Source organism: Anticarsia gemmatalis, chromosome 23 (genome assembly GCF_050436995.1).
Source record: "Anticarsia gemmatalis isolate Benzon Research Colony breed Stoneville strain chromosome 23, ilAntGemm2 primary, whole genome shotgun sequence".
In the NCBI taxonomy this organism is placed as follows: domain Eukaryota; kingdom Metazoa; phylum Arthropoda; class Insecta; order Lepidoptera; family Erebidae; genus Anticarsia; species Anticarsia gemmatalis.
Window position 1 is genome coordinate 8146904 of NC_134767.1, and position 16840 is coordinate 8163743.

The 16840-nt window shown below is 35.9% G+C and overlaps 2 protein-coding genes and 1 non-coding gene across 3 annotated transcripts; all 3 read left to right on the top strand.

The window, feature by feature from the left end:
* Positions 1 to 1245: 1245 nt before the first annotated feature.
* On the top strand, positions 1246 to 1329 carry TRNAL-CAG (transfer RNA leucine (anticodon CAG)). Its single transcript has one exon. It is a non-coding gene; the product is annotated as a tRNA-Leu (tRNA).
* Positions 1330 to 4566: 3237 nt separating this feature from the next.
* On the top strand, positions 4567 to 9396 carry LOC142983249 (juvenile hormone epoxide hydrolase-like). The gene is made up of 7 exons (XM_076130165.1): positions 4567 to 4736; positions 5000 to 5227; positions 5787 to 5951; positions 6348 to 6494; positions 6884 to 7085; positions 7590 to 7818; positions 8187 to 9396. Exons 1-7 carry the CDS (start codon positions 4584 to 4586, stop codon positions 8416 to 8418), a joined length of 1356 nt encoding a protein of 451 aa, XP_075986280.1. The 5' UTR covers positions 4567 to 4583; the 3' UTR covers positions 8419 to 9396.
* Positions 9397 to 11586: 2190 nt separating this feature from the next.
* LOC142983194 (juvenile hormone epoxide hydrolase-like) lies at positions 11587 to 16493 on the top strand. Its single transcript, XM_076130083.1, has 7 exons — positions 11587 to 11761; positions 12911 to 13138; positions 13634 to 13798; positions 14122 to 14268; positions 14612 to 14813; positions 15264 to 15486; positions 16125 to 16493. Exons 1-7 carry the CDS (start codon positions 11606 to 11608, stop codon positions 16357 to 16359), a joined length of 1356 nt encoding a protein of 451 aa, XP_075986198.1. The 5' UTR covers positions 11587 to 11605; the 3' UTR covers positions 16360 to 16493.
* The last annotated feature ends 347 nt before the right edge of the window (positions 16494 to 16840 follow it).

The window sequence follows — 16840 nt, forward strand, 5'->3', positions numbered from 1 at the left end:
TTTTACGGACTTCATACAGTCAGGGTCAACATTCTCCATCTTGTATTAATATAAATATAGCTTAATTAAAAAAAGAACCTTAATAATCTTTGATACTATTGACTACATTCTGTTAACTAAATAAGCGCCTACTAAGATTAAATAGCAAAGTAACATACACAGTTTAAAATTAAATATCAGATTTGAAGGCGCATGCAATACGCATACACCACTTACTCCCGGTTTCTGAAGTACATTAATTAGCGGTAGTTTATCTATTCAATACCGTTTAATCCCATATAAAAAACATCTATTCAATAGCGTTTTTTTACATGAGTTTTGACACTATTGAATAGATAAACTACCGCTAAATGTACTTGGAAACCGGACATACGTGGGTTACAGTTAACAACATACATATTATAATAGGAGCCGCCACGCCACTTGAATAGTATTGATAAGTACCTACATAATAATGAACGATATTTAATGAGGTCTGCTTTAAGAATAATTGCAGGGCGCAACAGTGAGAACTATTGCCGATTGGTAGAACAGTCAACCGAGACTCCTTCGCTCTAAGTCTACGGTTAGTTTGCTTTCGAAAACACCTAATCGTGTTCAAGTTGTTTGACGATACCCAAAATGTATAATTTATTCGTCGTCTAGGCCAAGTATACATAAGTACTTACAAATAATTTGCATATAGTCGAGAAAGATGTAATTAATTCATGTGCAGTTCGGAAGATAGAGCCATTGCAAAGACGATGTTTTACCAATAGAGAAAAATTGGTACATGATAGAATAATGGACGATATTGAAAAAAACTCTGCATTGATTTGTCAGATAATAACAAAAAATGTTTGAACCTTGCCTGAGTTCGGTACTCCTAGTTAAATTTATAGAAAGGATATTAAATTAAGTGTTATTGACCGTATCTACAACAGACTATGAGCTGTGTAGTGACTCGTATAGCCTAATAATGAAGCTCTCAAGTAATCACTGGCATAAAACGAGATATTTAGAAGTATTCCAAAATTCAAAGTCCAAACAATATCCAGAATCCAAAATGAGAGTTAAAAATGTAGCCCCTATGCCAACATATGAATCATGCTACATGCGCATGCAATCTGGGAACGGTGTATGAATTTTCTTAGGACCTTGAGAATTTTCTTGATACTTTTTTATACGAGTGGGATCCCAAAATTGGGAACGTGCCTAGAAAAGTACTTGCTATACAGGTCTTGTATTTTGGCTTAATTGAAATAAGTCAGGATGGCCGAGCGGTCTAAGGCGCTGCGTTCAGGTCGCAGTCCACTTCTGTGGGCGTGGGTTCGAATCCCACTTCTGACAAACTTTTTGTGCTAGTACCAACTCTACATTATGCAGACCTGAAAATAAATTGTCGAAATCTAGTCGTTTTGTATTAAAAAGTGGTACTTAAAAGAATGTTAACATAGTTTCATAAAAATATAATTATCCACATGTTATTATTGCTCTTGGGACCTTTTAGCTAAAGATTCGTATTCGTAAGATTGGCTTGGTCGATTTGAAAATATAATCTGACTAATCCCCGGTTTCTGTAATATATTAAATGTACAGAATTGAACTCTCTACAGATCCATACCAATATTATGCGAAAGTAAGTCTGTTTGTCTGTCTGTTACTCAATCACGCCTAAACTACTGAACCAATTTACATGATATATAGAGATATTTTGATACCTGAGAAAGGTCATGGGCTACTTTTTACCCCGGGAAAATGACGCATTCCAATGGGAAAATACAGGTGGCGGACGAAGTCGCGGGTAAAAGCTAGTTTATTATAAGTATAGATAGTATATTTATTTTATTCGGTGAAAATACACATAATTCTTATAATTACATTAACTTATAAAAAAATCATTTAAAATTAAATAGAACCTTTACTTACGAAAGATATTAATACTTAATTTATTATAGTTAATTATGGATTAACATAAAGTATTTTTTACCCTACATTATTTAACAGAGTTTTTTCCAAAAATGTGTTGTACCCTTGGTTATTTCACATAAATTGGTCCAAAAACGTTTTTTTAAGTTTAATTTATTTTAAACACAAATGCTTTAACCTTCAAGTACAACAGACGCGACATTATTTTATATACTAGCGGACCCGACAGACGTTGTCCTATCTACACGTCTTTAATTTGAAAATTTTAAACTTTTTTTAATAATCTAAACCATTCTCAGATCCCCTCGAGCACACACAAAAAATTTCATCAAAATCGGTCCAGTCGTTTAAGAGAAGTTCAGTGACATACACACTTACAGAAGAATTATATATATAAAGATAAAGATGTAGCATAAAATTATTGTATAACAACTCATCACTGAAAATAAAAATTTGTTAAGAAACTGTGTATCATTGAAATAAAAACCAGATTCTTCTGAAATTTACATGACAATATGTATTACATGATCCATTTGTTGTATGTATTATAATATGTCAATATTACATATTGTTTGATATTATACAACTAATATCATATTTATATTGTAATGAATGGTGTTTTTAAAATGGTATTTTTTTGTCATTAGTTAATACTTTTTTCTACGGTGTTACCAACTCACTGGGTTGGTGTCTCAAGGGGTTCTTCTTTTTCGTCAGGAAAATGCATTACTGCATGTCCCGCTCCAGGGAGGAAGCGGGGGTCTGTCGCGCTCTCCCGCCGCCGCGCCGGCTAGATGTTCCGGTTTTTAGTCTGTATCCTCAAATTTAGAGCATACAGACTAAAAACTTGGCGGTGTTCCTTCTACAGTCCCCACAAAGTGGTCAAGACGCGGTACCTCCAATTGGATACTCCGCGTCTGGTCTATCAAATATTATACAGGTATATAGCCGTAAAAGCATGAAAAAACAGACTTTCGCATTTGTAATATTAGTATGTGCGAATAAGCTACTTCATCAGTACATAATAATATTATATGTATGTAAATTGTCAATTAAAAAAATATTTAGAAACTCTCATGTAATTTTAATTCTTTGGAAAAACACCCTCTATGTATATTTTCAGTTCACTGCTGTTATATAGATATAAATATTCATGGATTATTTTAAAACTAATTAGCATTAGTCCTATATATTCAAGAAATTATGTCAATTAATAATCTTTTCCTGTGCTTCAAATAGGGCTGTTGCAAAAATAATAAAATCCACAAATAAAAAAATATGAATCCTACTTGATATTGTTAATGACTGCCTCCTTGGTGCAGTGGTTTCCGGGTTCCGAGAGGTCGTGGGTTCGATTCCGACAAGGGACATTATTTGTGCGGTCCATTAATAATTGTTTCGGATCTGGTTGTATCCGTTGTGTCCGTAGTTTGTATGTTTGTAAAAGTCCCCGCGACACAAGAGCAATTCTTAGTGCGGGAGTTGTCTTTTTAAAACAATAAAACAAAAACAAAATAAATGCGAATTTATGTACTACTAGCTGACCCGGCAGACGTAGTACTGCCATATTAAAACAAAGTGTCAATTAGGGGTATGAAAAATAGACGTTGGCCGATTCTCAGACCTACTCAATATGCTCACAAAATTTCATGAGAATCGGTGAAGCCGTTTCGGGGGACTGTGACGCGAGAATTATATATTTTTGATGTTACTTGTTTACGCAAAAACCAAATGAGATATCACTTTTCATCAAAATTTAGAAGCTGTAATAACCTCAAATATAATGCTATAAATTGAATGTATAGCACCTACAGAGAAAAATCTATATAGCTAGACTTTTACACTTGGAATACTTTTTTATATTTTGTTAGCATATTTTTTTTAATTTCAGTTGTGTAATTAATTGCGTTTAAGCCGAGAAGCGCAATTGGATACATAAAGGACGTCCAAATATTTTCCTTATTTATTTTTTAATTAACATAATTAAATATTTTTTAAGTTAAGGTGAGCAGGGATAGCCGAGTGGTATAAGTTGACACCTCCCACACAAGTGGTCGCAGGTTCGAACCCGAGGCAACACACCAATGACTTTTCGAAGTTATGTGTGTATTAGAAATAATTATCACTTGTTCTAACGGTGGAGGAAAACTTCGTGAAACCTTGCATGCAAAGTCTCCAACCCGCACTTGGCCAGCGTGGTGGACTCAAGACCTAACCCTTCCCTCACTACGGGAGGAGACCCTTGCCCAGCAGTGGGACAGTAATGAGTTAAATTTATTTTTATTGATTACCTTTAAGGTACTAGAACTGTTTCCCTAGGGTATGCATTAATTCAAGATGAGATAAGAATACAAGAAAAATTACTAATTATTGTTTTAAATGGTTAGTTCTATTATACCATTTTTTTGCTGACCGGCTTTAAAACTTTTTTCAAAACTTAAAAAAAGGCCCATAATTATAAATCTCGTTTATTTTATATATTTCAGACCAACCCTAATAATAATAACCTAATTTATTCAGACACCATGACACGTTAATTTTTCTCGACAATGGACACAATTGATTACATATATTCCAAAACATATGTGTTTAAACTAAGTGATAAGGATTTTAGTATATAAGGGGGCCTATATAGTTTCCATTAGCCATCATTATTGTAAGAGGTCCATAGAAACATGTATTTTTTATTAAAATTCGTGGTTTATGCCTTCGTGGTAGGGGTCGTGGCATCGCTGACGATCGAAGAACGAGACGAAGCGAACTGGGGTGGTGATAATGCGAGTTCAGATACGAGTATTACTAATTTCACTATCGAGTTCGAAGATGAGGTAAGAAATTTTGAAAATAAAACTGCTTTTTCTTTAGTTCTTGAATTATTTATTTGGAAATTGCCTCATTTGACACTTTTATAGGTCTTTTATTATCATGAAAAAAACCATGAATAATTAATTACTGTTTTAATTTTATATTTGTTTTATAATTTAATTGAACTATATAACTGATAATTTAAACACACGCAAGAAATACAATTCGTGGAAGTACTACCATATTATATTATATACTTATTTATTTAACTTTTTTTCTATAACAGGTAGTTAAAGACTTGCTCTACCGCATAAACAATCGCAGAAAGCTGACTCCACCTCTCAAAGACTCTGCATTCACATATGGCTTCAACAGCGACCAGCTACCGGACTGGATGAACTACTGGGCAAATACATACAACTTTGCTGAACGTGTCCAGTATCTGAATCAGTATACACATTATAAGACTTATGTACAAGGTCTTGGGATCCATTTCTTGAGGGTGACACCTGAGGTAAGTAATTATATTGATTTTTTTTAAACTGTAGAGATAGCGCACTACACTAATGACTTTTAGAATTGATATGTATATTGGAAATAATTATCACTTGTTATAACGGTGACGGATACGTTGTAAAGAAACTTTGTATCCCAAAAGGTTTTTGAAATACTACTTCCCAACCAACGGCAAGCAGTATTCAAGCGTAGTGGACATGAAATATTACATTTCCTCCATCCAAGGAGAATTAACTTACTCAGCAGTGGGACATTGGATTGGAGTCATTAAAAAAATGTTTTTGTCACATTATGATACATATTCTACATTCAAAATGGAATTAAAACCCTTAAACGCAAAACGAGATAATATTTACATAGAGTCTTTACTCAACAGTTATCTTTTAAACTAATTTTAACATTACTTTTTCTGAAAATTCAACCTTAACATACGTGAGACACTCAGACACAGAAGTTTTGCGAAACTTGAAATTATAACCTAATACTGTCCCGCACAAAAAACTATTATTCGCAAAACTTTCTAAGTGCCGTTTTTTATCATTTAATTATTTCTGCAGGTGTCCTCGGATGTGGAAGTAGTACCACTTCTGCTGCTCCACGGCTGGCCAGGATCTGTCAGGGAGTTCTACGATGCTATACCACTGCTGACTGCAGTCAGTAGTGACAGAGACTTCGCTGTGGAAGTCATTGCTCCTAGTCTACCAGGATTCGGGTTTTCTGATGTGAGTGTCTTTTTATATCTGCTACTGAGGTCTGGCTGGTAGAGTATGAGATGGCTGATCACGAGAACTTTGGTTTAATTCCCGTGTTAAGCAGAGAATATTCTCAATATAATTCAAGACTTAGTAACGCACCTATTGCGTGGGATATATTGATGTTTTAAATAAAAAGAAGCATATTATCATCTTAAACAGCATACGGCCCCTATTCAATGGAATGGTCTGATTTACTACAATTATAAAAGTGTCTATTGTCCTTGCCCAGTTTAATCAACTTATTTCTAAAGATAAAAATATAATAAAAATCACTAAAGCAAAGTTAAAACGTTGAGTACCTTGGCTGTGTGTCAATTCACTTGTTTTTTTTTGTATCGCTTAACTTTTCATGTTCGTTTTCAGGCTACATCAATCCAAGGTCTTGGGGCGACAGAAATGGCAACTGTATTCAAGAACTTCATGAAACAACTCGGTTACAATCAGTTCTACGTGCAAGGTGGAGACTGGGGTGGCTTTATTGGATCCATGATTGCTACTTTGTACCCTGATGTAAGAATATTTTTTTGTTTATACTCGCACTTGTTCGTGGTGGGCTTAGGGCCTAACCCTTTACAGTCCCATTGTTAATGGTCTCCTTTCGAAATAGGGAGGGGGAAAGTCTTAATTTCAATATATAATTGGGACAGTAATTAATTTAATTTATTTAAGTAGTTACTGGCTGATTCCCACAATAAGCAGCTTTGCCTGTAAATTAGGAAAAGTCTTAGTTTTTTCCCGGGTCTTTAACAATTGCCATTCAAAATTGCTAAAACATATTTGCCGTTTATAATTAAAGCGTAACAGATTGACTGACTCAAATTTGCTGTCCATAAAAATCTATAACGTATGAAAATACATATTTCTATGAGAATGGCTATCAACACCTATTTCTATTTCAGGTTGTCCTCGGCTACCACACAAACTTCGCAATTGCCATATCTCCACTATCCTTCGCTACTTGGTTTGCTGGAGCAGTTTCCCCATCATTGGTAGCTGATACTTCAGTCCAGGACCGACTGTACCCCTTGTTAACTACCCTACCGTGGATGATGAGAGAGACTGGATACTTGCATTTGCAGTCAACCAAGCCTGATACTCTTGGTGGGTACTTTTAAATAGATTTTAAGTATTGACACGCTTTTTGCCCTTAATCTGTATTCAAAGTAGAAGCGTAAGATTCAAATCCTTTATTATTCATTTTGAGATTGTGTTTTGCAAAAGACATGAAGCCTTTTTAAAAAGTTTTAATTAAGTATGATGGGGAAAAAGGCGTGCACGATAAATCTATACAGCTTTTTAAAGGATCTTAGTGATGTTTGGACTTACTGTTTTTAGCGTTTTTCCACCAACCCTAAAGTTTCAAATAACATACTGTATCAGGAAAAAATGTTAAAACATTTTTTTAAATCAAATATTTTGGCAATGCTTACATTTAAAAGGCCACTCCGTTACATAATTTCATACATAGATACATAATCTCACGCCCTCTTCCCATAGGGGTAGGCCGAGAGAAAACATAATTTCAATTTTTATTTCTCCAACCAGAGAACATAATTTAATTATTATACACAATGATACAGTCATGAAATAATTCATTTTTTTCAGGACCAGCAATGGAGTCCCCAACCGGTATGTTGTCATACATTCTCCAGTTATTCTCCATGTCCTCGCGAAGAGAGAACGTGGATAAGACAGACGGAGGTCTGGACCTCTTCACCAAGGAACAACTCCTGGATAACCTCATGATCTACTGGATCACGAACTCGTTCACCACTTCCAGCAGGCTTTATGCTGAGACCTTCAATACTAGGAATCTTCTTGAAGGAATTTGGGCGTAAGTATTGTTTTCGGACAACAATTTTTACGGTTCCGTACCCAAAAGGGATGCTATTACTAATACTTTGTTGTCTATCTGTCTGTCACCAGGCTGTGTCTCATGAACTGTGATAGATAGATTTAGTGTATAATAACATAGTATATAGATAATTCTAATTTTTACAGTCTATGTACAGCAGAATAAAATAAACATTTAAGAGAGCGCTTATACAACCTTTTTATAAATAATGTGGCGGACGCATATGGCCGGTTTTTCATCTCTGACTGAATCAAACCATAAGTTACTTCTGCTATCAACCGGTTATAGCATTTATGCGTATATGTTAGACCTATTTTTTTTCATAATTTCCATAACTCTCTTTCCAGAACACCAACATCAGTCCCGACCTGGACAGCCCACACAAAACACGAGATGATCTACATGTCCCCCGCCATGCTCAAGTCCAAGTTCACAAACCTCATCAACTCAACCATCTTCGACGACTACGGGCATTTCTTCGCGTTTGAACAGCCTGATGAGTACTCCAACGAAGTACTTAACGCTATCTCTGCGTTTAGAGATTATCGGGCTAAAAGTGATACTTGTCAATTAATTTAGAATTTATTTAAGACGGCTTTTGACTATGGAATGTTATATATTTTAAGTTAGAGTGGGAAGAAAAATAGCGGGTTATAATATGATATTTTATGATTTCCATAGTCAAAAGCCGGCCTTAATAATTAAAACCTACCTAGTAATGTGAATGCCAAAGTCTGTGAGGATAGATCATATTTGTTACAATATTTTCATGAAGAAATTAATGGATGGATTTCAATTAAATTTACCGTAGAGATCGTTTATCTCAAAGTATAATAAAGAGTTATTATAAACTTTTTATAATATATCATTATAGTTACTTAGTCTCCCCTGGTCGTAGGCCTAAAACAGGCCGTTCTCTTGATCTACGACAAAAAAGACATGAGTGGGTGTGAGGTTTCCGAAGATGATATCCAGGATAGAGCGAAGATGAGGGGAATGACTAGGCAAACTGACCCCACTACCATATGATAAACCACCACCATTATACTATACCATATGACTACCATACGATATAGATTCATAGCATGAAAGAGAGAGAGAGAGAGAGTGAGTTTCTAAGGCGCTGTCTCCACGGGCGAGAGAATCGCGACGAGTCCGCCCTCGTATCGTCGGACAATCTCCACGAACGAGCGATAATTCCGTCGCGTATCGTCGCGAGTCGTAACGGAATCGCAGAGATTCCGCGGCGACTCGTAACGGTATCCCCGCGTTTTCCTTGTTTAAAAAGCTTCTCGAAACAAGAGACAACATTGAAAATAAATGACACTGCATTTGACAGCGCGCTCGCTGCGCGCTCGTCGCGATCGCGTGGCGGACCCGCTGCTTGTCGCGGCCGACTAGCGACGATGTATTGACGTTTCGCACGCTCGTTGCCACTCGTCGTATCGCGGCGATATTATCGCCGTGTGGAGACGGTTCCATAGAGAGTGTATAGAAATACGTGGCACGACGATAATATCGCCGCGATTCTCTCGCTCGTGGAGACAGCGCCTTAGTCGCGGGCGACTCTAAAATACAATTTCATTATGATGTATGTATTTTGTTATCTTTCTATTGTATTTAAATACTAATGTTGTTATTAAGAAAATGTTTCTTATTTTATAAATGTATTTTATTTTGTCTTATGTTAATTAACTGTGTTAGCGCGAGCCAAGTTGATTGATGTGATGCATTTACAAGCAAATTAGGTAAGGGCACTGAACTGACAGAGACACTTCTTTGGTATATACTTAAATAAAAAATGAAGAAAAAGAAAATAACCAGGGATACATATGTATTTCAGGATAAGTAACAAAAATACATTTTTTTTTGAAGCGTTATAAGTTCAATAAATACACAGAATTTGCTTGTACACTTAAAATTTTATTGAACCTACATTTTGTCCGTGACTCTGACTTCTGATCTTTACTAAAATTTAAGGGCACTTCCTAAAATTCTAAACATAAACATTTTTTATTAAAAAATCGGTAGCCCTGTAACAGTTGAAAACGGTTTGTGAAGTTTAGTATAGTAAAGCGCCTACCACTTTTAATAGGCATGGACAATTTACGCAGATATAAAAAACTATGGCCGTTTCATTACTCCGTTGTCAGTGAATATTTTTTTTTAAATGCCGGATAAAACATTTACTTAACAAAAACATTTCTTAAAAAAACATATTCTTGAAGTGAGACGGCAAATCTTATATTGTTATATTTTTCTATGAACATTATTAAAAACCACTAAGACTTAGGCTAACCTCAAAATATTTCATTGTTGTAGAACATAGTAATATGAAAGTTTTTGTCTTTTATTAATTTTTCTACAACGCGTTATTTATCAAAATTAAATACAGATGTGACTCGTTTCTCATTGAGGAGTTCCCGCTTCCGCAATCAACCTTCGATGAAATACCTGTCAGTAATTTTTTGCCAGCTATTGTGCTACTAATTTCTTAAATTGATGGTGATTAATACGTTACATTAAAACAGCAATGTAATGAATAATGAGTATATTTTAATTTCTATTCAATTGCCAAAAGAGCTATTCAATACGTAAGCTGGTCTTGATGAAATAACGTATTTAATTGTCATCAAAATATGAAAAAAATCGAGTCTAATAGAAAGAAATTAACTAAAAAAGATTGCATAGGTACGTACATAATTTTACACTTGTTATATGCAAGGGAGTAGGCGGAGGTGTATGAAATTCATCCGGTAGGTAATTAGCTCGCCTGCTATTACGTGAGACTAAAATAGTTATCTGCCCCACCGCTCAAGTCAAGGTCAAGGGTCTCCTCCCGAACGAAGGATGGGACTTAAGTCCACCACGCTGAGCAAGTGCGGGTTAGGGACTTCGCATGCATTTAAAGTTAATAAAAGCCTGTAAAAAAATCGAAACTTATTATAAATATGTATGTTCATATTATTTTCAGGTGTATATTTGTGTACCAAATGTCTGGAGCAATTTCTTCACGCGGATTAAACGTGCCATATTTTTTAATTGTTTCCTTATTAGTCTTTTAAAATTTGCATTTTTATTGATATTGTGCTGAATAGCTTTCTTAGGGTATGTAATAAGCAGATTTATGTAGAATTCAGCGACAAAAAATCGGACGCACAGGAATCTCCCACTTAAGTGTTCGAGGGTTCGTACCCGAGACAACATTTCAAAGTTATGTGTATATCAGAAATAATTATCACTTGTTCCAACGATGAAGGGAAACATCGTGATGCAACCTTGTATGCCTGAGATAGACCAGATAGACTGTATAGACCAGTTCTTAAAGGTATGCAAAATCCGCAATCCGTACTTTGCCTGCGTAGTGGAGTCATGCCTTAATCTCTCCCTCATTACGAGAGGAGACCCTTGCCCAGCAGTGGAACATAATGGGTTTAATTTATTTGTTAATTTATTTAATTATTGTGCCCTCGAATCTCATTTGTATTGTAAGTACTACTTACATATAATAGTCTGAGTTGTGATTGATTCATTTCTTTCTTAATAAGAAAGTTTGGGATTTGTCTTTACACAAATGTATATTTGGTAGCACCAACCCTAACGCTATTAACCTAATTAACGCAAAAATGACACATTAATTTCTGTCGAAAACAATTGTCATATTTCAAAACCATATGTTCTTATTTAATTAACAGATAATGATTTAAGTATAAAAGGAGCATATGGTTATAATAAGACCTTATTGCTAGGTAGAGTCTATGTCACCATGAATTCTTTAATTAATAAATTCGTGGTTTATGCCTTCGTGGTAGGGGTCGTAGTATCGCTGACGATCGAAGAACGTGACAAAGCGAACTGGGGTGGTGATAATGCGAGTTCAGATACGAGTATTACTAATTTTACTATCGAGTTTGGAGAAGAGGTAATTTTTTTTAGTTTAGTTCATTCATTCTAAGGGATTTTTCTACCTTACCAACAAGCTCGTTAATCTGTAATTACTTGATTTTTGACGTCAATGAAAAAATGACTGCATGTTTGGCGCAGTGGTTTAAGCGGTCACCTCGCCGCAACAACCGCAGCGCCGCGTGTGGTGGGTTCGAATCCTACCCGGGACAAATCTTTGTGTGATGAGCACGAGTATTTGTTCTGAGCCTTGTCAATTTATCTATATAAGTATATATTTAGAAGTATATAAGTATGTTTATCAGTTATTTGGTTACCATAGTACAAGCTCTGCTTAGTATGGAATCAAATGACCGTGTGTGAGTTGTCCAATAATATTTATTTATTTATATTTATAATGGTCTTCACCAGTACGTCTGGAGCTCGTGGGATCGATTCCCAAACGGAGCAAATATTTATGGGATCCACAAAAAAAAATCGGACCTGGCTGTACTTTGAGTCTGTCGTTCATAAAACACGACAAAGAGAAGAAGCAATTTGTTAAAATCATACGTTTTTCACTATCTCTTTGGACTTCAATGTCTTTCTGATTGCTCTTGAGAAGGCTCGATAGAGTAACCGTATAAAGTCAGCTCATTGCACGGCTTAGTGCTCATTCACGGTGGCGGGCGCGGTCGCGAAATATCAAACATATGGCGTAGTCCCAAGTGTTCACGTACAAACCGTTCGCGAGCGCGGTCTAAGTAGCGGGCGAGCTAGCGGTGTCGCGCGCGGCCCGCGCGGCGCGCTCGCGGCAATATCAAACGCGTGAAGATGTTCGTGTGTGTTAACGTCGAACTAGCGGTGGCGGGCGCGATTCACTCGCGACGTCAAGTAAGTTCAACCAGTTTGAGCCAGTTTGAGCCAAACGCCCGCCTGGCGGCCAACGTGAACACAAATCGCCACGTCCCCGCGCTCGAGACCGCCACCGCGCCCGCGAGTTCCAACGTGAACAAGCACTTACATATTTAATTTGTAAAATATTATTCACTTGCACTTTTTAGATACAAATGTGGTCATGAAATGTAAAATCATTTCAGGTCATGATTGAATAAGTACCTGTAGTTTGTTTTTCTGATTATTACCTGAATTCTTTTCTTCTTTATTTAATGTTTATATGATTTAACAGGTTATAAAAGACTTGCAGTACCGCATAAAGAATCGCAGGAAACTACCTTCACCTCTCAAAGACTCTGGGTCCTCATATGGCTTCAACAGCGAACAACTACCAGGCTGGATGGACTACTGGGCTAATACCTACAACTTTACTGAACGTGCCCAGTATCTAAACCAGTATACACATTATAAGACTTATGTACAAGGTCTTGGGATCCATTTCTTGAAGGTGAAACCTAAGGTAAATATATTTTTTGGTAATCTGAGAGGTTTTTAAGAAGTTCTTGAAGTTAATAAATAAAACTAAATAGCTCTAACTTAACTTATTGCGTCAAAATGACAACCAAGTGGAATGCGAAAACAAAACTTCAATATCGATGGAGGACTTAGCTAGACCAAACTGGACCACGATGGGAAATGACCGAAAAAAATCATGGGCAGTCTCAGGATGTCTAGCAACAGGATGACGTATACTAGCAGTAACAGTAAAATGATTCATACCGCTGCTGGATTGATGATTTATCCGTCCAATTACGGCCATGGCGACCAATTCGACTCCCAATCAGATTAGTGCTGATGAGCACGGAGGTAGCTTGTATAGTCAATTTTAGCAGAAAACTCACGCACTGCGGGCACGTGGGCTTACCATTAATATAGTAGTTATTCAGGCCGCTGTGTTGTTCAACCCTCCCATTCAAATGCATACACAATAGGTAATAATAAAATCTTTCCACAGGTAACATCAGATGTAGAAGTGGTACCACTTCTGCTGCTCCACGGGTTCCCAGGGTCCATCAGGGAGTTCTACGATGCTATTCCTCTGCTGACGGCTGTCAGCAGTGATAGAAACTTTGCGTTGGAGGTCATTGCTCCCAGTATACCAGGGTTCGGATTTTCTGATGTAAGTATTTACATGTGTACGTAGTTATCAAATACCAATACGACTGTCTGTTTTAGTGTTGCGTTGAGTAATTTATGATCGTTTTAATATTATTTTGTGGTGGTTCGGCTTTGCTTATGCCGCCTAACAATAAAACAGGGTACAGGATCGTTTTTTGAACTGTTACAGGATAGTTAGAAGTGATTATTTTATAAGTCACCATTTTTTTTTCTAAGTGTTTCCTTTGAGAGTCTTCTTGTTTAACAGATGATCAATAAAAAGATAAAAACATAATTTTTACTCATTGTATGGTTTTTTTTTCATTTGACGATGTTTTTTTTCAGGCTACGACAACCATGGGTCTTGGGGCGACAGAGATAGCGACTGTTTTCAAGAACTTAATGAAGCAACTCGGTTACAACCAGTTCTACGTGCAAGGTGGAGACTGGGGTAGTTTTATTGGATCTATGATTGCTACTCTATACCCTGATGTAAGTCTAAAGATTTAGGTTAACAAAGAAAAGAAAATTTAATTCTATTTACACAATTTTAGGTATTCATTAAATACAAATGTGAAATTACAAATCAAAGGATGAAAGGTATGCTACGCATTGAAAACTCCTGAGCCAAGAACATTCCCAGAAGGCCGGTTTTCATAGCATTTTGAGTAAAATTTAACAGCTTTCAAACTAAAAAACCAAAAAAAATCCTTTAGAAAATCATGACAACAAAAACTGATATTTAATCATGCCAATTTATCACGTGAAACTGCTGTAAGCAAGTTATTTTTTATGTCTGAAATTTATTTTAGATCACCAACCATTTCTCTTTCAGATTGTCCTAGGTTACCACACGAACTTCGCCGTCTCTTTTTCACCTTTGTCCTTGGCTACTTGGTTTTCCGGAGCGTATACCCCTTCATTAGTAGCTGATGCTGCAGTCCAGCACCGATTGTACCCATTGCTAACAATCCTGCCGTTTGTTGTAGGAGAAACTGGGTATTTTCATATACAGTCTACCAAGCCTGATACTCTAGGTAAGTATTTAGAGGAATTATTATAAGGTATATTGCTTTATATCTTAAAAATCGACCTTTAAAACTTAAGACTTAAACTTTGAGTTGTTGAAATTTTGTATGAACTAAAATTTTAACTGGCTTAACGTAAAATTTGCTGTAGAGGTGAAAAAAAAACACAGATTAAATTTGAACCATTGACTATTGTGTATGACTGTTTTTATTCCTTGTAAGAACGCTAAGCCTACTGTAGTTTATTAACAGTTTACGGAATATAGAAATAGTTGTCAAAAACAGTTGTATTAATATAGTTTAACATAACATTTTCTGTAACAGTATTTTCAGACTGCCAAATTGTAAAATTGCTAGCTGACAAATTTTACACACATCTTCAACAATCAAGATGAAAAATAACCACTCCCTCATAAACAATATTCTCATGAAAAACATTCCCCTACTTCCATGTTTCAGGACCAGCAATGGAGTCCCCAACAGGCTTGCTAGCCTACATCTTCCAGTTATTCTTCTCCCAGAGAGAGAACTTAGATAAGACCCAAGCTGGTCTGGACGTGTTCACTAAAGAACAGCTCCTGGACAATCTCATGATCTACTGGACCACCAACTCGTTCACCACTGCTGCTAGACTTTATGCTGAAACTTTCAATAAGAGAAACCTTCAAGAAGGAATTTGGGCGTAAGTAGATCTCCGTCATATCTACTCATATCATTTATGTAATTTTTTATGTATAGTAAAGCTGCAAGATTCTCCGTTTGTGTTAAAAGTACGCTATTTCAGCCTGCATTGTGTTAATTTTTTGACAAAATAATCACTAGAATAGTTTATTCCTATTTTATAAAAAAGATTTCTTTAAAGTTAGTAGCTACTTTGTTGCCGATAGTGATAGGAAATCACAAATAATACAATAACTGTTCAGTTTTTTCCAGCACAAATATTTATGTCTACTATAAAAGTTATGAAATATTCGTGTGATGGGCACAAATATCGGTTTTGATAAAACATGTTTGATGTTTTATTTGATGATATTATTATGCTTATCAGCTGTCTGGTTGCAGCTTAAGCTATACTTAGTTTGGAGTCAGTAGCGAGATTCTCTACAGTCATTGCTGCCGGACATCGAAAATTTAATTTGACATTTAAGATGGCCTGCCAAAATAGTTGCTGCAACGCCCGCTAGAGGCGCTGATCAGATTTTTAGACAAGATTTATCTATAGCTAGCCGGTTGTCGCTGGTCGATAGTTGTATAGAACCGAGCTACAGATGACCGTGTATTAATTGTCCAAAGTGATTTATTACCTTATTTTCTTTTCAGATTACCAACCCCAGTTCCCACCTGGACAGCCCACACCAGATACGAATTACTCTACATGTCTCCTGCTATGCTCAAGTCCAAGTTTACAAACCTCATCAATTCAACCATCTTTGATGACTACGGGCATTTCTTCGCGTTAGAAAAACCAGACGTATATGCAGACCAAGTTCTTAATGCTATATCTGCGTTTAGAGATTTTCATGCAAAGAGTGATACTTGTAAATTAGTTCATTAATAGCCTAAATAAATATATTCTGACAACTTAAGTGTGTGTGTGAATTGAGTGAGCACCCTAAATAAAATTTAATAATATATACTAGTCATTTAGTAAAAGGTGTGAAACAATTGTAAAAACAATCTTACAATTTGTAAAAAGATAAAACATGAGATATATCAGTTAATAAATGCTCACTCAGTTCGCACATACGACCACCCTGAATCTCAGAACGTATGAAGAATTCATGTAAGATTTATGTACTACTATTTAGTAAAACCTTTATAAAGTTGTCGTTTTAGATATCAATCGCCAAGGGCCGTATAAAAAAAAATTACAAATACTTTCATATGCTCACTCAATTCACACACTTTGAAAGGACCCGATTTCTTATGAACAAACCATAATTTCATTTTGTTATAAATCTTGTTTTATTAAAAGGTATACACGTGATTTTGTAAAATACAAAGCGAACCATAAATGTAGCACGTTTTGTAATAGT